A 25,316-nucleotide genomic window follows, 5' to 3' on the forward strand; every position below is an offset into this window, starting at 1 on the left:
GCTAGATAAAGACCAAAATAATCTAACACTTTTTCCACAGAAAAATTGTCTGCAAATTCATGTAAAGTGCTGTGCACATGTATGGTGCTATACAAGTTAAACTGATTTTCAGGCCCTTGATAATATGCTTTGCAGGAAACTGATTTTAGGGTATCAGGTCTATCACAAAAAAAAAAACATCTGGAAACATGACTACTAGCAAAAAGTTAAAAAAAAATGTGTACTGAAGTTTTCAGTACAAGGGGTGTGCTAACTGAATTTCTCCAGTGCATCAGAAATCCATATCCTAAAGACTGCAAACATCGTGAATTCCGTTGAAGTTGCACTTGTTAAAAAACAGGGAATTGATCTTTGGCTTTTTTTCCCCTTTTGAGAAATCATTATTCTCCATTTGCACTGACACTGGATATTTAAAAAAATAAAAATAAAAACTAGTTGATATTTGATGAAATAATGTAAACAGTGCTGTGATAAACTTCTAAAGAATGGAATCTGACTACAGGAAGGAAAAGAAAGTATGCCTAAGTATTCACACTGTTTTGAAGAAAAATGAATTAAATCAGATATTTAAATTGTAAAAACACATGCTTGTATTAAACTGTGGCAAAATCAGCAGTATTAAAAGTGACTTTAACACATTGGGGACCTGCATAATTGGTAAGCTACAGCTGCATCATTGATGACATCCAAATTAACATTTTTTTAAAAAAAATAGCCTGATCACTAGCAAATTCCCTTCTATCATCAATTTTATAGACTGCTGATGTAGAGAAAAACATCTCATTACAAAAATTTAACCCAAAGGGTATTTTTCAGAAGCAGAACATTAGTAACTCAAATGATGCCTGCAATAACTATTAGAAATCTTAAAGTTATTAAAAGAACTACTAAAAGTCAGACACCAAAAGAAGTGTGAGACAAAAATCCTAGCAAAAAAATCAGCTACCAGTGTCGCAGTAAATCAAAATTGCCTGTTCTGAACTAGTGTCTTATTCTTTTTATGAAGCTGAAATGTGAAACAGAAGACTTGTGATGCAAGGCACTGTAAAATATGGAAGCAATGCCCTGCGGCAAAATATTAACCTGGGTTTATTTTCTCAATCTCTATTTTTGCTACCGCAAGGCAGAAATGTTAACAAAAGGCTGCATTGAATATAGAAAGAGAATGGGAACTTTCAGCCATATGAAACATGCAGGAGAATGCCCGCTAGCTGCCAAGTTACACTCAGTGGACTAAAGCATGCCTTCCTTTTCACTTGCTGAGGAAAAACTGCAGGTTAATTTTTTGTTCAGATGACAAAACTTTGTATGAATCAGTGCCACAAGATCCTTCTGAACAACTTCAGATTTCCTTGGCTATCTAATGTTGGGTGATTCTGTCATTAGTTCTTCAAAACAGATGAAAAGTATGTAACTGTCAGCCTCCACACTTTAATCCTGATTTATTAAAATGACTATTACAATGCATCTATTTTGATGAAAGGAGAAAAATGACAGACTTTACACATAGCATAACACACACGTAAACATATAGTATCTACTTTGTGTTACACACATATGATTCTGGGTATAAGATTTGGTTGCTCTTGAAGAAACACACAAAAGGGCTGTAGAGTCGTGAAAGCAATCTATTATGTTGTTATATTTATTTTTATTGATTTTTCTCAATAGTAAAATACAACGTTAATAAGTACATTGATACAAGGTAAATATAGTGAATAACAAAAGAAAAGTTCAAGTTGCATTAATACACTGATAAGTCAATAATATAGCATTAGAGGCAACATTCCTTTTAAGTAAGGACATAGTGAATCATCAGGAAAGCGTTCAAGATCAAGTAATACAGGTAACAAGATTTTTCCTACACAGGAAAATGAAGGCAAATTTTCAAATATCAATACAAACATCAGGGTTGCAGTACAATCCATACTCTGTAGTTCTGGCAATGTACCGTACATTCTCTGGTAATCAAAACCCTGTGCTTTGTAAACCGCTAAGATAAACTAATAGAAAATTAATTCAAAATAAGTTCAAAATAGGCTTCTTTCTCCTTTAAAGAAAAGCAAAATATTTCAAATGGCACAACACTTCCAGTATCCTTCAGCCAGTCCAAGGAGGAGAGTGCAGGTCTAGCTTTCCATTGCAAAGCATTGGTAAGCAAAAGGCCAATAAAAGAGCAAATCAGTTTCTATCTACTTGAGTATTCAGAACCAATTGATTTTACACAAGACAGAAGTTGGAAGTCAAGGGTACTTTAATTCCTCTGATCTTTTCAGTACAGCCAAATAATTTTTCCCGGTGACCAATGAGACCTGGCTATGACCAGAGCGTATGTGCGCAAGGGACCCCTCCTCTGTCTGGCATCAGGGTGAAGTTTGGGAGAAGTATTTTATTCCCAAACCTGCCTGCGTCTGTGCAGTTGAACACATGCCTTCTGCAGTACATTATCAACCACCATGCGATGTTAAATACAATCTCTTATGTTGATATTATTCTCCTTTTCATTCTCCATTAAACAATAGAAAACACAAATAAAATGCAGAACAAAAGCCACACATTTTTTAATAATGCAAGTTAAGCTAAAAGCATAGTTTTATTTTTTGTTTAAAATATATACCTACAACTAGAAAATAACCTGTCAATTTCTCTACTGCATAATCATCATTGTAGAGCAGTGAGAACTTGAAGTTCAGCTGCTAAACAAGATCTGGTTTTTGGTCTTTCAAAAAATAAATATAAATGAATGAATGAATGAATAAATAAATAAAAATCCTCTCCACACTTAGGCACCTAAGGGGAGAGTTCAATTTGTTTCATTTCAAGTCAATAGAGGAAAGTCAAAGAAAGTACACTTAAAAGTGATTGATTGTTTTGTTCTGAGCTCACAAAAGTCATTCTCTCAATCTCTTTCCTTTACTCTCTCTCTCTCTCTCTCTCTCTATGGCTAATCTCATTTGCCAATAAAACAACTGAATCTACAAATACCAAAAATACTGGCAGCTTTTAAGGGTTTCTTTTTTTAATCTTATTTTTTACTGGTCAAATAAAAATGATAGTGAAAGTTTTTGGTGTTTTGAGGTTTGAGCCTTTTGTTTTGGTTTTGATTGGCAGTTTATTTTTTGCATGCGAACCTAAAACAATTGTTTGCCAGAGTCTGAATCTCCCAGATCGAATTTCCAGGATGTTTTGGTCCAAAAAGGTGTTTCTTTGGAATAAATGGAATAACAAAATGCAGTCCTACTCTGTATAATGCACGTTCTCTTCTCTGCCAATGTATTTATAGAATTAAAGTTTGTGTAGTATTATGAAATGCATACTGGTGGAACGGGGGACTGATACACAATGGATCTCAGCTGAGCTAGAATCCAGAGTGTACTCAGAACTGTATTTGGTATAGCCTCAAAAGAGATAGCCTTAGAGAAAAGAACAATTCTATCTTTTATTTATTTATTTTTAATTTAAAACCGAATTCTTTTGAATTCTTTTCCATTTGTTGAAATTTTCAGGGGGTCTGGAAAAAAAAGCAAACAACACCCTGTGACATACTGTAAAACTACTTCAATATTTCAAAATAAAGTACACACTAAGCCAGATAACTTCACAAAATCGTGTGCATTGTCGGATGTAATTTTTTTTTTGCTTTCCCCAAAAATATCGTTAAAAGCCCAATTAAGTAACATGATCATGCAAGTGAAAGTAGAATTCAACCATGCAGCTAGCAGCCATGATTTCAGATGTACCTGATTATCATGAAGACCTTCTGCTCCCAGTCGAGGGGATGATTCTTCGCACACAGCAAGACTCCGGACTAGTTTCCCTTTAGCTCCTGACTAAATACAATAGAAAGAAAACAAAACAAAGGAAACTACTGCTGATCTCGTATCTGCAAATGTTCCAACCTTCCTATGCATGTATTTATCCAGAAACACTGCATTTGCTTGAGATGCAAGTGCTGCATGTATGTGATAGACAAAAGATGAAATATAGCAGGTCCTGTCCACCAAATAATTTGACACAATTTCAAACTCTTTTGCTACAACTGAAAATCATGAAAACAAAAAAACAAAAAACAAAAAATCTGGTAATGAAGTTAAAGCAACTATTTCCTGTAATGAACAGCAATAAAGCTGAACAGGGACAATTTTTAAAACTTTCATTGACTTATCCTTGGAAAATATTATTTAAAAACCCAGCAAGTGAGCAAGCAGATTTCCCCCTACTCAGTCCTTTTTTATATAATTTCTACAACTTCAAAAACTTGATTACGCCACTTAAATAAAATTTAAACTAAACATTAATTATAAAAGAAAAATGAAATGAAATTTTTCCTCTCTCAGCTGTACACACAAACACATACACAGATCACATATACAAGCACGTGGCAAGCCCAGCAACCAGTGTATGATTTCTAAATAAAGGGGAGATTGACACTTAATATTTTGTGAAACTTCTTTGCCTTTGTGCCACATGATTATGGAATAAAACCTGACAATAAAAGCTCACTGTTGTATATGAAAAAGCCCCCTGAACTGAACTTTTTATCACCTTGTCAGCTCTGCATGCAATGTGAAACCCTACCTTGGATCTCTTTTTCTGCTGGTTCTGGTTTATGCCTCGTTTCTGTGTGTAACAAATAATTTTCACTTTAGTGGAAAATGCACACAATAGGAATATCAGCGTACTTCATAAAAACCTTCTCAAAATAATCCTTCATCGTTTGTTGTTTGCAAAGTAACATCCCCAGTACAACTCTCAAAAAGTGGAGCTCCAACAATTGTTTTTCCTTTGTGTATTAATCTGATTGTAATAAATAACATACAAACTGGAGAGGTTTTGCAATGTTATGTACAAATAAAAATCATGATAAAAATGACTATACTATAAATAAGCCTCTCTCCATTTCCAAACTCCTTCAATTTTTGAGCTTGTCAGTAGCCCCATAAATTACAGTTCCCCTTTCCCTGAATATCCTTTTAAGTAAAATGATGATAATAATAATAATAATAATAATAATAATAATATAGCAAAGACTCAATTTTTAATTCTCTTTCTTTGGTTTTGCAAAAGAATCACAACTTTTTGTTCGTAATAATTGTACTTTTTAAAAACACACCATAAAATTAAGAAATGCAACCATTTCTATGAATTCGGAGAGTCCATCAGATCAAGTTAATATCCTAAATATCCTAAGAGGAAAAACAATCAGACAAAATGTTTTACTGGATTTTTATAATGGATACCCAGCAACAGGTTTCTTAGTAACAAAAATAGTAGAAAAATATTACAAAATATTACAAAATGAAACAACATGGAATAGAGAGAAAGATGGGGAAAGGAAAAATACATACAAACTTAGCCAAATAAAAGACAGTGGAAATGACAATATAGTGATAAACACAATGACATAGCCATCCAGGTCCTCCTTCCCCTTACCTGGTGGTCCGATTTGGCATCACTCAGCTTCTCCTCCTTTTCCTCTGCTTCCAAGCTTTCTGTTTGATTACTGATGCAGTTCTCTGGGGTGGCATCTGAGATGGCAGACTCCTGGTCTTCCACAGCTTCCTCTGCTGTCTCCTGGTTCAATTTACCTTGCTCAGACATTCTCCCAGACAGGAATTAAAACAAGATTTGGTGACCTAAACAGTCGAGACATTAAAAAAAAAAGTGAGGTGAGGAGGGAGATAAAATTTTTATTTTTTGTTCTCAAAGGAGTCATTTCAGTTCATTTGATAAACAAACCATAATAATAAACTTAAGAGTTCAAGGCAAAGGGCAGGGGAAAAATGAATTCAATTGATACTGGGGAAGAGTGGAATTGAGGTGTCATAAATAAAACAACTTGGTTTCAAACTACTTAAGTGGTAGAGAATGAAAACCACAGTTAAGATGGTAACATAAGCCCTCACCCCTTGCTCTCCTTCCACGGAGTTGCTGCAGAAATGAAGACTGGAATGGAAAGGAATTTTGTTTTTTGCAAAACAAGTCAAATGGATCAAATAGAAGTTGTCCCATTTACACTTCCGGGTCACAGGCATGTCAATGCTTCCCTCCACTAGCATCTCTCTTATAATAAATACATACATACACATATACACAAACAAAGCACCACCAAGAGGAGAAATACTGCAGATTTCTATCACTCAGCTATTGCCTGGTGTATATATAGAGAGCGCCAATAGCATTCATTACAGGCACACAAAAATTAAATTCAGTTGAAGAGGTAATAACATTCAATATAAATATGAAATCTAAATTTGGCAATAAAGCTCTCAGGGTCAACATCTCCAGACGTCAAACTGACAGCTCCATTATTAAAATCATAAGCCTCTTCCCAAACCCCGTGTCACGCTCCAGCACTATGGAAATCCTATTGGAAGCCCTTGGCAGGTAGCTCTAATGAAGATATCTTAACTGCACTGCATTGCTCCCAGCTCACAACGGACTGTTGTACAGAAGCTCTAAAAGGCTTTTCAAAGTTAAAGCCTATTATTATTTTTCCTTTCTTTACCCACAGAACACCCTTCCGACACCTCCCCCACTGATCATTTGTCAAATGAGTCTCATGAATAATTTAGTGTCTCCCTCCCCCCCTTTTCTTTTTTTTTTTCTGGTTTTAAAATGTGCCTGAAAGAAAAACAATTCCAACAGAAACTAGGAGTTATTTCAGAAACAGATTTCAGTGCAATAGCTTGCCCTTTTTTAACAATGAAGAATGGTTATTAGACAAAATTATATTTTGCCATGTTTCTTTTACATCCTGTAAAGAATATTCAGCACTTCTCTTCTGTCCGATTCTTTTATTGGAAATACAAAGGATTTCAAAATATCAGCTATTTGTTTTTAGAATTCTACTTTCAGGTATTTTAAAGGTTTCGGGTATTTTAAGTAAACAGTGTTGAAGAGGTTACTGTTCCAGCTCAATTTGCAACACATTGTGGAGCTTTAGCAGAATTAGATTTTTCTGAACAACTGAGTTTCTTATACACGTGTTTATGAATATCAGGACAAGGGGTATACATTTACAAACATACACTACAGTCATAAGCGATTCAATACATTTCTCAAAGCAATGCAGTACTGCAAAAGGGCTCATTTTAATTGTAAATATTTCCGGTTAATTTTTGGTTGTTGTGCTCTTACATGTGTAACTCAAATTCAGTGAAATTTTCACACCCACACAAAATGTATTTAGGTGTACATTATATGTACAGAACATCTATACACAGAAAATATTCACAAATACAAACATAATTAGAGCTGCAGACTAACGACTGTAACAAACAAGCCATCTACCTTCAAAGCAGCTTTAATTCTCGATGTCTTTCTAGCTGCTTCTGTTGCTCTTCAATGGTTAAATCCACACAAATGATCAATGACAACATGAGTCCCATGTCCCCACTAACAGTTCAGAATGCCAGTCTCCATGCCCTTCCGTTAGACAGTTTGATAGATCATCAACCTGGAAAAAGACAAAAAGTAAATAATCAGGGTAATAATCATGGTAAGGTTAAGGATGCAATAAATAGGACCAGATTTCTAACACTAATGACCAGCTTCAAGCAAATCACTTTCACAGCTTGATCCAGCTCCACCTGTCTCAAAACTGCCTGCTTCTTCTCTAATGAAGGCTAGAGCCGGCTGTTCAAGTCATAACAGCTCCTACGCAAAGAGCTAAAATTATCAATTGCATTATGCACTGAAGATTACTCACTTCAATTTTAACCTTTTTTAGTGAATTCTGGCACTTTTCACATAAAAAAATTCAGATCATCTCTTTGCCTCAATGGAAATCAACATTATCTATGGGCAAAAAAGTCTTCTCTGTTTTTTAGCCAGAGCTCTAGCCCCAATTTCAGATTTACACAATATTTTAAAAAAGCTCTATGACCTCTTTTTAGAAAGTAATCTCAGTAAGAGTACACTTCATTTACATGCTGGTGTAATGAGGCATATCTGCCAAACAGAAGCTGAAATGATCGGGGGAGGGAGGTGAAAAATGAGTCCTCAGAACAATGGAAATCAGTATAAACTTTTAGACAGCATGGGAAAAAAGAACATACTGAGATCTCTCTCTACATTATTGCTCAGAGAGGAAGACTACGGGTTCAATTGCTTCAGAAATGGAATGCAAGTGCCGTTCATCAGCACTGTTACTTGCCAGCTGAGTATGGGATTTGACAGAAAAAGAATATTTTGAGAGGGATTTGCAAACTGTGGTCCTGCAGAAAATTATCATGATGCAGTTAAGTCTTGTTGAGATTTCCATATATGCAGTAGCCAAAGATAATTTGGAGGGGGGGGGGGGGGGAAGGATAAGAGAAGAAAGGCAAAAACACCCCCTTCCCCCAAAAGAACAAAAATACAGTTCAGTTGGTAAGAAAAACAACAATCTGCATATTATCAAACTCTATTACACGTTTTCTGATGTACATGGTTTTAAATTGCAAACAGTTGCAACAGCTGTACTGTACGGTATGATGAATTGCAGCTTACAACCTATTTAATGTAGCCAAACGCTACGAATCAGAACTGGAATACAATATTTTTAAAATTATATTCTGATCTTTCCAGAATTTCAGTGCTGTGTAGCAAAGAATATTTAGTTGCATAGACTTTTATATTTCCCAAGAGGTAAACATAAATATTTCAACACTGTATCTCTCATCTCACAAACCAGTAAATAATTTGTATGTAGCAATAAAACTACTCATTTGCAGGACCATTAATAATCCTTTCAGAAAAAAATTACTTTTAGGAGGTTCAACACTAAGGTGATAGAAACAGAAAAAAACATTAATAAAATAAAGCAGAGTACTGATATTTAGGAAATAAGAATAATATTTTTATATATATAAATATAAAGTGAGCCTATTACATGCAACTAATGTAGGTAAAAAATTAACTAACTGACTCAATGAGGTAAACTACTCCCAAGAACCTTTTTGCCCCCACTTCAGAATAAAAAATGATATCAAATCTCAATTCAATACAAAAGATTTAAAGAGAGAGAGAGCACACTGTGAAGTCCAGAAGCCCCAAATCCATCAAAGAAATAGAAGTAGTTGTACCAAAACCTTTCCAAAAATTAGCATGCAATTTCGGGATCCTGCACACTTTTTGCAGCATTGCCATGTATGATAAGCTAAATATCCACAAAAAGGCATCTCAGATTTCCTATTAGTCACTAGTTAGAGAAATATGCCAAGTCTCCAGCAGACATTTCTGGTCCTGTGCCACAGATCTCACAATGCAATCTTATCATACTGACTGAGGAATATTTTTATAAATGGAGACTCACACATTCTTATGCTTAAGATATTTAATGCCAACATGATCTAATGCCAAGCCTTCGGGAACTCTGTTGAATCTTAAAGACTGAACAAAAGATACAAGCATTTCACCAAGGTTGCATAAGTCAGTGGGGGAAGAAACATACACAGTGTTTGAGCAGCATCTATCAGACCTGCAGTGCCAATGCCATTTTAAAATTATACTCCCAGCATGCATTTCAGCATTTTGTTGTAGAAAACAACCCAGGGAAAAAAATGGATTTTTTTTAGCTGAAATCAAGCAATCTTCAGCAGGTAGATACTGACATATGGGACTAGGGATTAAAGCAATCTTATAAAAATATTTGCCCACATGAAACTGTAATCATTTGTAATTATTCCCTGAGCCAAAAGAACAACTGAAGTGAAGAATTGGGTGAGATAGCAATTATAGTTCATCTTTCTCATCTTTCCTCCAATGCACATTTCCATTAACTTGGGAGGAAATTTACATACAATGGTTCCCATTTATGTTACAATATGTGAGATGTACTGAGATTTTCAAAGGAACCCATGTTGAATTAACTTTCCATGGGAGTTAGACTCCCTTATGTGCCTCTGAAATCTCCTGTATTATATAATAAACATCAGGGTATCTATTAATAAGTAGAAGCAAACAGAAAAGCACCTGTAAAATGGCACCCTTTGACTGAAAATATGTATCTGCTCCTTGTGCATTTTCAATATACCAGTTTATTTAATAATCAACGCAAATATATTACTAGTACTAGTCCTGCAGTGTCTATATAGCTATGGAAAAAGCACACTCAATTCTTCTCAAACTTGCACAGCAACAAAATTGTCAGCTATGTCCTTACTGCCAAATTTACACCAAGGTAAGAGACAAAATACACACTTCAGCTTTCAATCTCTAGGTTGGGATTACAAAGCTTGTGACGAGAAAAAAAAATCATCCTTTGATTTGCAAGGTAGCAAATTTTATAGTGATTGTTAAGGTTCTTCAAAAGACCAGACAGATAAGGTAATATCATTTATTGGACTAACTTCTGTTGATGAAAGGCATAAGCTTTCAAACTATACAAAGTTCTTCACCAACTCAGAGAAAGGAATCTGTGTGTCTGAGCTAAAGAGAAGTGAGGAAAGAGTTAAGTATAAAGGGTAACACTCCAGGGTTACTGGGCCCAAATTTGAAATCCAGACATATAGAAGTCACAGAGGGAAAGTCAAATGCAGGACAATGTAGCACTTTAAAGACTAACAAGATGGTTTATTAGATGATGAGCTTTCGTGGGCCAGACCCACTTCCTCAGATCAAATAGTGGAAGAAAATAGTCATAACCATATATACCAAAGGATACAATAGAGGGAAAGTCAGGCATTTTACAAAGCATTTTTAGAGAAGCACTTTAATAAAAATAATGCAAGGGGTTAATGTAAAAGTTTCAAACACCCTATGATGGGTATATGTTATGGAAATGTAGTTGCCACCTGTTAAACTTAATACAAAATATTTATTCTGCAGTAACTCACACTCAGGACTCTCCCTACCCATGATTTGTGCTAACCCAGGTGTATTGGATAGGATACGACTCGAACTCAAATGCAAAGAAACAGAGTGAATGTTAAACCATCTACTGAAATTTATTCATCAATAGCACATATCACACTGATCCCGAGGGAAAAAAAAACAGCATCGCACCCTAAGTAATTTAAATGCAAGGATTTAGAAAAACTGCCTGGAAAAGGAAGTGATAAAAATGTATAAATGCAACAAAGTGATGAGTGAAAACTTTCATGTATCAATAAATATATTTGCACAATAAACACAAATTGAAAGAGAAACAGACCTCTAGCACAATGTGAAAAAGTTCAATCCATGTACCAGTACTAGAGAGGTAGGGAACATCTCAAGACAGTGTGTATATTAAAGGCTTGTTAACAAAAGTTTGGGCTGTTGTCTCCTAAGAATATCCATTAACACATCCAGGGCCGGACGGAGGCATGGGCGAGCTGGGCAGCTGCCCAGGGCGTCAACCGATGGGGGGTGCCTGATGGCAGCTGTAAGGGGCGCATGGCATCCCTTACAGCTTCCATCAGGCTCTACGCGCCCGGCTCCTGCAGCCCCAGCCATCAACGCCCTTCCCCCCATGGCCACGGGGCCCTACATGGCCCGGCGCGTGCACCAGCAGACTGGGCCACACTTACGCCATGCACCCTAGATGCACCGTAGGGGGGCGGACCCACACACGGGCCGTGCGCCTGAAGGCAGCGCCACGCGCCCATGCCCGGGGCATCAGAATACTTCGGGCCGGCCCTGAACACATCAAAGGATCTAGCTTCACCCTTCTCTAACAGAAGGGTGATCATCTGAGTCATTTAGAACTGAACAGGATCAGGCCTTAATCACAAACACATTCTTTAAGCAGATTTGCTAACTAAAGAGGCTGAAGAAGTGCCAAGGGGAGGAGAGAGGGTGGGTAAAACAACTAGAAAAGGTCTGGCATGCCTTTGGCTGGATGATGGATTCCCTCCAGCTTCTCAATAGCATTTATTTCACAGGACAGGGACCTTATTCATCCAAACATACAAAATAGGAGTCCAAATAATAGATTTTGGATGGCGTTCTGGCAGATGTAATATTTTAGAAGATACATGAAATATAGGCACATACATCTTCTCAAAGAAATGTCACACACAACTCTGAATATACATGATTCAACTATAAAAAGTATCCTTCATCAGTAATTAGTGCTCTTTTGGGAATCCTAAAAACTATAGAAAATGTATTTACCACTTCTCCCCAAACCCTCCTGATAGAGAGTTAACAGTACTCTTCATTTTGACTGGTCCATTGAAATGTGTTAACTCTTTGACTACGTCTACACTGGCACCCTTCTCCGGAAATGCTTAAAACGGAAGTTTTCCGTTATAAGTATTTCCGGAAAAAGCGCATCTACATTGGCAGGATGCTTTTCCGGAAAAGCACTTTTTCCGGAAAAGCGTCCGTGGCCAATGTAGACGCGCTTTTCCGGAAAAAAGCCCCAATCGTCATTTTCGCGATCGGGGCTTTTTTGCGGAAAAGACTACTGTGCTGTCTACACTGGCCCTTTTCCGGAACAGTTTTTCCGGAAAAGGACTTTTGCCTGAACGGGAGCAGCATAGTTTTTCCAGAAAAACACTGACAATTTTACAGTTGATCGTCATTGCTTTTCCAGAAAAGCAAGCGGCCAGTGTAGACAGCTGGCAAGTTATTCCGGAAAAGCGGCTGCTTTTCCGGAATAAGTGGCCTAGTGTAGACACAGCCTTTATGTTAAACAACCTTTTTTACCTTGTATTTAGCTGAGAGACTCTGAGTACATTTCCCAAGACCTGAAGAAGAGCTCTATGTAAAGTTCAAAAGCTTCTCTCTCTCACCAACAGAAGTTCATCCAATAAAAGATATTACCTCACCCTTCTTGTCTTTCGAATATCTTGAGACCAACACAGCAATAGCAACACTGCATACTGGAAAAGTATTATAAAATAGCTCTGCCCATAGTGCTTGCAAGGTTATCAACTCTGACAACTTTTGAGCATGAATTCCATTCTATTTGGTGTTTTGTTTATCCAAGAACTTGGAGCCAAGTGATTTTGGGGAACATGTCAACTTTATTTAAAAACAAATAAGGTTCTTTCTAGGCTTCAGGGTTGCAAAGAAAAGCTTGAAAACATGATCCATAAAGATTCCAAAAACAGAAATCAAATAAAATAATCCATAATTTGTGTTTAAAAAACACAATTTTTAATCAAACTAATGATTTTAACTCTTTTGGTTGGCAATACTGTGCTATTGCTTTATCTCGCTGTTGTTTGTTTCCAGAACACCAGAAACACATAGATATACTTAAAAAACAAGACAAAAATCAATTCTGGATCTTCACATACCAGGATATGAATAATCAATCAATTACAGATTATAAATAATCAACTTCTGACCCCATACAGGGGGACAAACAAATAGAGGAAATAATGTTAGGTGTTCTTTTAAGGGTCATTGGATAAGTCCTCAAATACAAAGACTTGAAAACATTTTAAAAGTGATGCCCTTGCAGCTTTGGTTCTCCACCCATAAAACAAATGCTGCAATGGCAGTAGCAAATCAAATTTCTCCACACTCCCTCACCAATGTCTCCAGCCATAGGCAGGTAGGACCACCTTTGTGGGTAAGAGAATATCTCAGTTTCTATATTTTTTTATTACTGCCCTCTCAGCAGAGAATGTTAATTTAAGGAGCTAGTTATACTCAACTGTTTTCGATTCAGTTTTTAATAACCGGGGGTATGCCTTCAAAGCAACTGGACACCCTTGACCTGCTTGCGCCAGCTGACTTCAGGCTCATGGAGCTTGGACTGCAGGGCTGTTTCCCACTTGTGTAGACTTCCAGAGTCGGGCTGGAGCCTGAATTTCTGCAAGCTAGAAAGATTCCAGAGCCTCGGCTCCAGCCCATACCTGGAAGTCTACACAGAAATGAAATAACCCCACACTCTGAGGCCCACAAGCTCACATTGGCTGGCACAGGCCATGTTTTTCTTCACTTTGTAGACGTATCCTAGAATGCCAGTTTACTATGAACTGTGCTGAGGCCACCAATACAAATCATACAGACCACCCCTCTCCCCCCCGACAACCATCACATGGCTGTAATTTGACAAATGATGACAACGAGGCTGGATGTGAAACATCCTGGATCATACTGTTAACCATTTGAGATATCCAGTTGGCTTTAAAAAGAAGAGATGACAACAAATGATAAGATCCTGGGCTATCTTTGAATGCTGCGAGAGGAACCGAGGGAAACAAACAATGTTGGGTTCTCCTTTCAACTGGCACACTAAATCAAAAGGATCGAAAAGACAGCAACAAAAACAAGTAGCTACCCATGTGGAGAACTCCTTATACAATTGAAATGGCACAAAGAATTTAGTTGGGCAGAATGCAGTTATACAAATTACAATTTGGGTATGATTCGGGAATAAACAGGACTTATCTTGCAAAAATTGCTATGGAAGGTTTAATCTCAAACAGTCAAATGAATGTTTTACCAGATAGATGAGTTTTACACCAACTCAGTGTATCCTGAAACTGGGTATATATTAATTAGTACTAAGGGTACATTTACACTGTTGCTTGGATTGTGCTTCCCAGCACAAGTGGACAGACTAACTCTACTTGAGCTAATGCACTAACATTAGCAGTGTAGCTGGCCATAGCATGGGCAGAGGCACAAGTTAGCTACCCAAGTATGTGCCCAGGGGCTCCAGGCAGATTTGTATTCAGACACACAGATAAGAGCAAAAAGACATCTGTGGTGAGCAACATAGGCCACACCTATGTGAGTAGGCTGCACAAGTGGCCCTGTTTCATCTGAGTGGGCAACAAAATTGTTGTAACCAAGACGGTCTCCTGCGATAGGTTAGTTTTGCCAATTGTGCTTGCATACTTAGAATTTGCAGGGTGTCCTCTCTGAACCATAGCAGCACTTTGACTGGATGAAGATGTAGCACAGGACTCTCATAGTCAACGTTGTATGCAAGCAGCACACACCTCACTTCATGTGACTTTGGTTTATATGAGTGTCACTTTTTAAGTGCCAGTAGGAAAAAACCTATGTGGACAGAAACCAGCCTAATCTGGCAAACCTCTGTGTGGGCAACAGTAAACAAAAAAAGTCTTGTGGGCCACATATAGAACCCCAATGTGACACAGGTTTCCCACCACTGCCATAGATATTCCATACAAAAACTGGAAGATTCTTTTTTTTAAAACTAATATACATTGGTACTTAACCTGTTTTGATAAGGAACATATCTGTGAGCACCAATTCCAAACAATTTCTGTATTTAAGGTTTATCCCACTCAAGCCAATGAAAGAAAGTAGATCCTCTGATACCTTCCACTGTAGGTTTATTGTACAAAGGCTATGTTAATTTTTTCTCTTCTCATTTACCTAAATGTTGAATTTTATATGTAGCTTATCTGATGTCCTCATGGCTCTTTGAGCATCTCCCAATTCTTCTTACTCATCACACAAGAACCATGCCTTTATCATTTATTTCTAATTAACACCAATAGGAATACAGGCAAATATAATTACTGGGCATATGCATCTAAAGGTAAATAAAGACTTTAATGGGTAAGTCAATCAGTAAGTGTTCTGCTACTGTGATCTTAACTTTAAGAAAACTGATGCAACCATTTATTCAACTCAAAGACCAGAAACAAGCCTATACATGCAATAGGACATCCTCACCTGCTAATTCTGTTCAACATAATTTCTATTATGTGTTATTAGCACTGATAAAAATCAAAGTAAAATAATATACTATATATGAAAAGAACAAATATTTTTCATATTGTAAGCATATCCTTGCATATTTATAGGATTCAGAAGATCTCAGTATGTTACAAACACTTGTTAATATAGCATATCAATGTTCATCTCTTTATCTGATGTCTTCTTGACAGGCAAATATCCTCCCCCACCCCCCCAAAGTAAATAATTACCTAAATCATTCCTCTAGTTGAAATAATACTAATGACAGGAATGCCAGAAGAATGTAAGTATTACTTTAAAAAAAGAACACTTTCTGGCAAGAAAGCAAAATATGAGCCCAATCCAAAACCTACTGCAATGAACAAGGTGAATTTAGTAGCTTTTCATCAGTTCCTAAAACTCCATATTGGCTTTTTTTCTATTGACAGTAATCCAATCAGAATTCGTGATTCTGAATCTCCAAAATCTATTAGTATTATGTGTGTCTCTCTCTCTCACTCACTCACACACTCACACACTCACTCACTCACACACTCACTCACTCACTCACACACTCACTCACTCACACACTCACTCACTCACACACTCACACACTCACTCACACACACACACACACACACACACACACACCCCCCTTATATGGAGTAAGGAGGAGGCTTTTTGTCTAAAGTTTGGATATGGACAGACTCAGGGGAGCAGCCATATATGAATGGACTCAGTCCCAATAATAGAACTCTCATGAGAACAGTCAATGGTATGACAGTTGTAGCACTCCAGATTGTGAAAATACACGTGAGATTTCTGCTGTCAGAAGAATTTATGAAATTTTTGGCACTGTTGAATTTGAAAATCTAATCCAGATATTAAAACTACCATCTCCATTTTTAATTCAGTTGTGGGGTTCACAGGTGTCCTGAAGAGTGAAAACAAAATTCTTTTTTTTTTTTTTTTAAGATTCATACTGTATAGCTTTTCCTTAGTGTTTACAGCCTTTCTGAAAGCAAAAGAAACATAAATAAGGGAAGCAAAAAAGTGAGTTTAAAGGCAATCCACAAAAACAAAAAAGTTGATACTAAGACAAAGAACATATCTCTTAGAGAAAACTACACTTACAGCAAAGAGAAAAATGGAGGTTTTAAAAATACCCGCCTATATGCGCGCACACACACACTCTTTTCATGATTGTCTTTTGGATGACAGTTAAATGCAGCTAAGTAATGAACGTCACCCATTACAAAGAAAAGCCTTGAATATCATAATTGAGAAAAAAAAAGCAGGTATTTATAACTATGAATCAGAAGCTATGACTGCTAATGACTAAGAGCTGGATAAAATAACACACTGAAATCAACAGGACATTTTGGATCAGACTCCGAACTTGAACACTACGAAGTGGTGAACACCATCAGCTGAGGTTTACTTTTAGGAATATGCTCAGTAGCTCTGAGAATCAAGATTGATAATAAAAATGAGGATCTGATCATTCATATTTCATCCCTCAAAAAGAAAAAAAAATCAGAGAAGTTACTATTCTGTCTTAAAATATTGTTATATTGTCATTGTGAATGCTCAGCATACAAGATGCATTATTGCACACATATTTCCTTATCAGAAATATTTTACTGAACTTCTCAGTGAAATAAATGCAGCAAAAATCACCTATAAGCGATACGGCACAAAACAGAATAAAGCATTTTTATTACACTCTTGCACCAAAGAGAGAGAAAGGAGTCCTATTCCAAGCAATTACATCAGTAAAAAAAGATGAAAGTCAAAATAAATGTACTTAGAAAAATATCAGCACTGATTCACAATAGCAGATTTACATCTATGGCTTGTGAGGAACTGCTGTCAAAGTCTTGTGATTTCTACATTGATGTTTCCTTTTTGTTCATTGGGTGATTGGAAGTACGTGATGGAAAAGGTAAGTGAAAATAATGTTTAAGCGGTCTACTTGGTTTACCTCTCAAACAGGAAAGAAGTGCTAAGAGAGGGAGCTAGCCAGTTTTGGGTAGAGGGGAGGGATTGACTTTATGAACAGCAGCCTATATCTATTCAGACAGCTTTTTGTCCCTTGAACAAATAAAAGACAGTAGTGATGTTACTGCAGATATCAAGTTTTCAATTCAGCATCTCATAGTTCTAAGCCATTTTTTAAAAAATCCATCCAAAAGGATATTTTTTTAAAGGAGAGAATTTGTTTACTTATTTATTTTATGGGCTTTAAATCTTGTTACCTGGATTCAAACTTCTGAAGCTTCAAATGTGGTTTTAAAATCACTATTTTAAAAAGGCTTTTATAATATCCAAAATTGTGTTTGTCCATTGTGAGGCAATCTGTCTTGCTTGTCAGTGGAACACACTAACTGCATCAATGATCTAAAAATACTAAGATTTAAATTACAGAATAGAAATGTGGGAGAAAAGTTTGATTCTCCGTAACATATTCTGTTTCCATTGCAGAAATGACCATATAATCACATAGTTTTCTTGCTGGGCTAAGTATCTCAGATAATAAAATGCACTTCGGCAAAACCTTGGCATAGAATTGGCATAGAATTCAAAGATTTTAGCAAAGCTCATGAAAAAAAAATGGGTAGGCATTCATTGTTTATTGAACATGATACTCAGTGTGAAGTAGATTTATATCAAAACACAGACTTATGCTACACATCCGTTGGGGTAAAGGGATGTTTTCAAATTTTTGCCCAGTCATGCAACAATTTATTAATTGAAACAAAAATCTTTCCATTCTATCAAGAGCCTTCAACTAATGGTAATCTTCAGAAAAGATCTCGTTTTAAAAAACAAAAACTTCCTCTCCACATGATTACTATGGATTGTTAGGCTAATGATTTGGATATACAGATAACTTTTCTGGGATCAGGACTGCTGCCTAGGAGTCCATTCTTACAGTCTTTACTGTAAACAAAGACTCTCAATGTCTTCAGGGAGATCTCCAATAAGAGTCTATTCATTGATTTCTGTGGGCTTTGGCTGTGTCTCTAAGCTTTGGCTGTATCCTAGACTATGGAGAAGATCGGCTCTCTGGAGGTCAATCTTTTATCGTTCAATTTAGTGGATCTAGCGTAGACTCACAAATCGAATGCTGAGGGCAGTCCCCGCCAGCAGCCTCCACTCCTCATTCTGCAAAGCGTAAGAAAAGCCAACGGGAGCACATACTCCCATCAGCCTCCCACAGTGAAGACACTGTCAGCTCGGCTTACGGTAAACCAAACCCAGCTACGCATTTTGTGTAGCTGGATGGCATACCTTAAGCCGATCTGCCTGGTCTGGTGTAGACCTAGGCAAAATTAGTTAAATTCACTATGTAACACACAGAGTATTTCAAATACTGATGAATGAAGTAGTGTCGTCTCATGCCAGCAGAAAAGAATGTACTCGTTTACAGTCTTTTGCAAGAAAAAGTGAAGTTAAAAAAAATTCCATAAAGTAAACAATGTACATGCCACACAAAGAAACTGACCATTTGATAAAGTATTCATCCTGATCACCCTGACAAATTTCAGGTACGTTTGTACAAACGTCGTAAAGATTCACTTAAAAAAAAAGAATAATACAGTAAAACTGTATCCAATAGTCCAGGATCCAGTTGTCTGGCACTCCTGATAGTCCAGCATCAACTGGAATCTGGAACTGCTCAGGTCAGCCGCTCTCATAGCCAGGCCGCTGTGAGCCACAAGGGTGCCCACGGCCCACACCTTTCCGCTCACGGTCCCTAGCGCGCACAGTGTCCAGCCTGTGCATGCTAGTAGCCGGCCACTGAGCACAGGCAGCTGCTTCGGGACCCAGACTTAAGGTTGGGGGAAAAAGGTGGATTGGGTGACAGCAGAGAGGGGAGGTGTTTGGCTCTGGGGAAGGGAAGGGGAATTGGGTTGCACACGGCATCCTGGCCAGCTCATTGAAAAGCCAGCCGCTCAGCACATGTGCTCCAGTCCCTGGAGGGAGACGTGCGGCTGTAACGGTGGCTCCGGGACCCAAGCATAAGGGGGGAGGGAGATTGGGTTGGGAGTATGCCCCCTTATAGTACCTCCTGGTACTCTGGCATATCCGATAATCCAGCACCACCTAGTTCCCAAAGGTGCTGGATTATCGGAAGTCTACTGTATTTTGAAGCCAATACTATATTCCCTGACAGGAGTTTAAATCATGGCTTTGTGTATCACAAAATCTATTCAGTCGCTATTTCTCATTCATAATACTATTTCTTTGAGCTATCAGCTTGATTTTTGATACTTTCAAGATTTCCAAAAGGAGATGAAACATGATCCATCTACAAGAAAGGGCAAGCTAATAACTATCACTGTAATTCTGAGGAACTATCATCTTCTCTGTAACATAGGACCTAACAACAAGGACCTTACTCAAAGCATATTTTATTGTAATTTACCTAAGTGCAATAGAATTAATTTATGCCCTTGTATTGCTTTTGACATTTTATATATACACACCCATGCAGAATCTTTTTTTTGCAAAACTCAATAAAATATGTGAAATTGGCTTATGGTATGTTTTTTGTATTTATGATGATGCCTGTAGGAAAATTTTATTTCTCTGACCTGGAAGTTACTCTGAAAAAAAAAATGTAGAGTATCTCATGTATTATTTGTAAAATCTCAAGTGGAATATGAATTGTTTGAATCAGATGAATAATGCATTGGTTAAGCATTTTGAAAGCTAGGAGATTTCCTTTGATTGGTATTGAAAGGAAGACCACAGAAGACAATTAAGAAATGCAGTGCACAACTATTTTTTAAAAAGCCACATAGTAAAGAAGCTACTTTTCAGAGTATGCTTACTATACCCAGGGACTTGGTAATTTATTACAAGTGCTGACTACAAGCACGCTTCTAGCCATTCTAATTCTGGCAGATACCAGTGGGAGCATGTGTAAATAATCAGTCACTAACAACTCAGTTGGAGATTCATTGGATTTACATTACATTGAAATGACTTTATATGATTGAAAGAATTTTTTAATCCCATCCTAGAACAAAAATGTTAAAACTTATCTTTTCTTATTTCTTTGTCAATGCCATAGTATGAGTGATAAGATGACAGTATAAAATTATAACATAGTAACATCACAAAACAAACCCATGGGAGGATGATTCAAAGTGAGTGCTATTGCAGTAGAAAGATTCCTTAAGTTTTTTTTAAATGTTTTGGAAAGTTTGCTTACTCTCCAAAATATTTCTGTATAAAAAAGGTTTATATTTCACAAGAATAATCTCTATGTCTCTTATAATACATTATTTCCTTTCTTGAACATCATTATTGTATTTGGTGGAGGGGTTCTTTGTGTCATTGGTGATTTTCAAAGGCTATTAAGGCCCCTCAGATTCAGCATTGCCCTTACAATGACTAGCTTCTAAAGTTCCGTTTTCCAAATGCAATAGAGAAGTTATTTATTAGCTCCGTTGCTGTGGTATACAGAAAATCAAGAGTTTTCCTTTTGTCATGACTGCTCCACATGAGTGCATGGAGCTTAATATGTTTCTACGCAGGCACCGAGCTGCCAGGAGGCCCATAAGATCCTGCACCAGCAGGTCAGCACTATCCTATGAATGTTTGTGGAAGCTCTCCAAAGACAAGTCATTCAACCTAACATGTCCAGTATCACATACAGCAGCAACTCAGCTAAGCTCAATTAAGTAGTCCAACGCAGAGCATAGTAGCCTGTACGCCATCCTGCAACCAGCTCCACACAGTACACCCTCTCTGAAATTTGAATATAAGTGGATCCCTCCAAAGCAATTCATATCTGGTATATGACACCTTTTACATCAGAGGATTAATGCAGAGACCAGAAGTTTCTCCTACTCCTAAGCCCCATATACCAATGGGTGCCGTAGCGTGATCAGCGCATGCGCAGCATGGTCTGCGCATGCACAGCTTGCTGAACTGCATGCCTGGCGAGCAGGGCTCACCGTGACTTGGCAAGCCCTGCCAATTTGAAAGCAGCTGTGCCAAAATATTGCCAGTTGAATCATCCAGAAAGATCTTGGCAATGCATGCCATATTGGAAGTATCTTCTGTTATCAGAAAATGAATGTTGCTTGTTTTGTTGACAACCCCACTTGTGATTGATCTGCAAGCAAAGAAGCTCGAGATCTTGACCATCATAATTATTGTCTCGCTGTACAATTTCCAGCACCATTTTAAGTGGTTGTGCAGTATCGGGGTTTGTACTCAAGAATCAGAAATAAAGCTCAAACTGCTTTTAAGAAATATTTCAAAACAGTTTTTTCAGGCCAAATTTTCAAAAACAGCTCAACCAGAATTAGAAACTCAAACTGATTGCAGCCTATTTTTAAATGAGTGTTCATCCGATATTGTGGATTCTGAAATGAGCCTGTGGGGCTACCATAATAGACAAAACGAGGTCTAAATTCTATTGTCAAAACCCACATCAAATGTGAACACACAAGAGTAGAGGCTCAGATGAAAATCTAGTCTCTAAGGCTATGTCTAGACTGCAGAGCTTTTCTCTGATACTGGAGGCATCCCGGAAAAGCTATGTCACATGCAAGGAACGCATCCGCTTTTTCAGTACAATTTCCGAGAGAGGAAGAAGGGATGTGTCAAAAGAGGAAGCTTTTCTGAAATTTAGCCCTGTGTAGACAGACCAAATTTCAGAAAAAAACCTCTTTCAAAAGAAAAGAGGAAAAAGATACACAAATTGCGGTTCGCAAATTGTGTATATTTTCCATCTTTTCTTTGTAGTGTAGACCTAGCCTGAGTCTAAATATAGATTCTGTAAACTGATCTGAGATCTTAAACTGAGATTTCCAAATTTCTAGGGGAGTTAGGAAAGCTTCTATTATACAGACATCTAATTCACTTAGGTCTTTTTGAAAATCCCAATCTTTCGTTATTTCTTTAAAAAAAATCTTTAAAAAGCCCCTCTAAGGTCATATATAACAACAAAATTAACAAAACCATTCTAAGGACAATGTCCTGCTGTTAATTACAAACTCTCCTGCTGTGGTTTACAAAATTCCTATTGATTTCAATGAGAGTCCAAAGCAGAGGATGATGAAAAGACAGAGCCTTAAACCTGACATTAAAACAGATGCTCAGCATGGTGCTGTCTACTGCAGTGGGAGTTGTGGACACTGAGAATTTTGCAGAATTAATTCCTAGTAACATACAAAACACTCAGCTTTGAAGACAACTGGCTATATTATAGAGTAATAAGAACTTGACAAGTGAGCTGACTAAAAATATTAAATCAGTTTTATTTTCATACATTTAGAATGTAATAATTAATAGTTCACTTTCTGATAAAATTCATGTAGAAAAAGGATCCTTTGCATTTTATGCTAATTTTACAGTTTAACGTTATTGAAAAGTTACATTTTTATGTTTTCATTTAATTGCACATAATCATTTGGTCCTGCATCAAATTCCCATGCAGAAAAGCTGTATAAGAAAAAGGATTGGTTGGTTCCAGACATAATTATACAAATATAAACAGATGGCATGAATTACACCATTTTCATCATCAATATGCAAAAAAATGAAATATAAATTAATTAAATTAATGAAACAATTCAGTTGAGATTTTAAGCATGTAAAAGTCAAAAAATTCAAAGTTCTGGTTCCCACAGCAACCATAACATGATATATGAGTGTTCCATATTGTAGTGATGTTTGTATCTTAATATATATGTGCAATGTGGCTGATTTATGATTGTTGTGGGCATCATGATTGAATTTCCTGATATTTTCATTGTAAAGTTGTAATAATGCAGTTTATTTTTCACAAACTCCTTGCTCATTTCAAAACACAGGGCTGGCGGGCAGGAAAAGAGGCAAAGAAACAAAATGAGAAAAAGGAATAGAAAAAATTGATTTGATATGACCACAATCTAACAGTCTAAATCCATGGCAAGTTTCACGTTTTAAAAACAAGCCATTTTTCAGTCATTCAAGTACAAAAGAAAAAACCTCTGCACTATTTGTTGACTGGAGATACATCAGTAATTATGTTAAGATACCTTTAAAATGGCCTAAAACATTTTCTTCCCCTATTAGGATAGATCTACCCTAAGGATTCCAACTAGCATGTTATGCTTTCCTGAACTGTAGTCAGGACAGTGACAACAGTTCAGGAAAGCATAACATGCTAGTTGGAATCCACTAGCCAAACTAAAAAGAGCAGTCAAGACATAGCGACCCATTGGAAGCCTGAGGCAGAATTCGTGCCATTCCATCCTCACTATGGCTGCTAGCTACATTAAAGAGAGTTCTGGCATGCCTACCAAGCTGCAATCACATGTCCAATTGCAATACTAAGAAACTCATGATAGTTTACTTTCTGGTGTCTAGTCTGTATAGAACAGACCAGAGTGTCTCTTCTTTCATGTTCATAGATAGGATGCAGCCACCCAAGAGAAAGCCATAGTGCTTGGTTAACCCCAATACTTCTGTTCCCCATTCAGCAGACCCAGGGAGATCTTCCATAGAAGAGGGAAAATTCTTTAGCCTGCACGACATTGCCACACTATAAGAATAACAGTAAGCCTCCTGTGTAGTTTGATCCAACCACAAGGGGGCAGGGAGAAAGCAGGTAAAAATGAAAAAGAAAAAAAAATCTGTTCCAAGTCCTAGTCTTAACCAGCACAGACATGTTTTATTTAGTAATCCCCATGAAAAACAGGGGCAGGAAAATTAACCCACAGAGATGCCATTAACAAATAAAAGTCTGAGGGAAAGGGGTGAAATGTGGCAAAAAGCACTTATGATTTCACTTTCTTTCCTCATGACAAACAGTCTCTTAAGCTCTCAGACTAAGGACTATGGGCCAATGTCATCACATTCAGATGGCAGTACTTGGTGAAGGTGAACAGTGAGTAATATGAAAACTCGTCCACAGAGTGTCAACACAAGGGCAACCATGTATCTAATGAAATAAGATTTGATTATTCCCAGAAGAGAAACTGTTGCTTCTCAGTAAGTTTCCTGAATCACGTTGATTTCTATTTGGGTATCACTATCCTTGAAAATGTGAGTGATTTGGTAGCAGCGAATTTCTTGAAGAACCTCCTCAGGTAGCATTTGAGAAAGCTTTGTCGACCAGGTCATTCTCCACCCCACCCCCCAATCAATGCTAAAATTGAGATGATCTCTCTTTTTCTTCTTATGTGGAACTCTGAATCCATGCTAGGGAGAAAACTTGGGACAGGTGTGAAGTACAAGCTTCCCCTTATAACAAACCATGTAAAGTTCCTGGGGAAAGTGGCCTACCCTCTGACGTCTAACTGGGGAAAAGTGAGAGCCGGCAGAAGAGCTATCTTCAGGGATAAGAATGTGCAGCTTCATTGAGGTAAGACATTCTAAAGCAGGCTCTCAATCTCAGGTTCAACTATTGGGATGAAAATGAAGCCTATTCCTAGGCCTCACGTATGACATTTTCAGATATTGTATGACAACCATGGCACGGAAGAGATCATAGCTGCTCCTAAAACTGGGTCCTATAGCATGCCAATGGCAGATCACTTAACCCTCAGAAAATCAGAAGACAGAACCTTCCCTGAAGAATATCAGGGAAGATTGAAATTGTAATCTGGCTGAAATCTGTTCACTGATGTCTTTACCCCGACACCAGGAAGGGAACAATGAACAAACTCAAGAATTGGTTGACGTGGACTTTTTAATTCTTGATTTATACATCGCTTAACTTACCC

The 25,316-nt window shown here is 37.3% G+C and overlaps 1 protein-coding gene across 8 annotated transcripts in view; it reads right to left on the minus strand.

Annotated features, from left to right (window-relative positions):
- ARPP21 (cAMP regulated phosphoprotein 21) overlaps positions 1-25,316 on the minus strand; it is a 263,033-nt gene that overhangs the window by 130,010 nt on the left and 107,707 nt on the right. For 6 of the 8 annotated variants that reach the window (XM_014574051.3, XM_014574047.3, XM_075921806.1 and 3 more), the window contains 4 exons: positions 7,294-7,459; positions 5,434-5,636; positions 4,579-4,620; positions 3,741-3,830 (listed from right to left, as the gene is read on the minus strand). In XM_014574051.3, coding sequence (XP_014429537.1) covers positions 3,741-3,830; positions 4,579-4,620; positions 5,434-5,601 — 300 coding nt within the window. In that variant the 5' untranslated portion in view covers positions 5,602-5,636; positions 7,294-7,459. Of the gene's footprint in view, positions 1-3,740; positions 3,831-4,578; positions 4,621-5,433; positions 5,637-7,293; positions 7,460-7,550; positions 7,587-25,316 lie in introns of those variants that run through there. The other 2 variants (XM_075921807.1, XM_014574049.3) reach the window with 2 other exon arrangements.

The sequence above is a fragment of the Pelodiscus sinensis genome, chromosome 2 (genome assembly GCF_049634645.1).
Source record: "Pelodiscus sinensis isolate JC-2024 chromosome 2, ASM4963464v1, whole genome shotgun sequence".
NCBI lineage: Eukaryota > Metazoa > Chordata > Testudines > Trionychidae > Pelodiscus > Pelodiscus sinensis.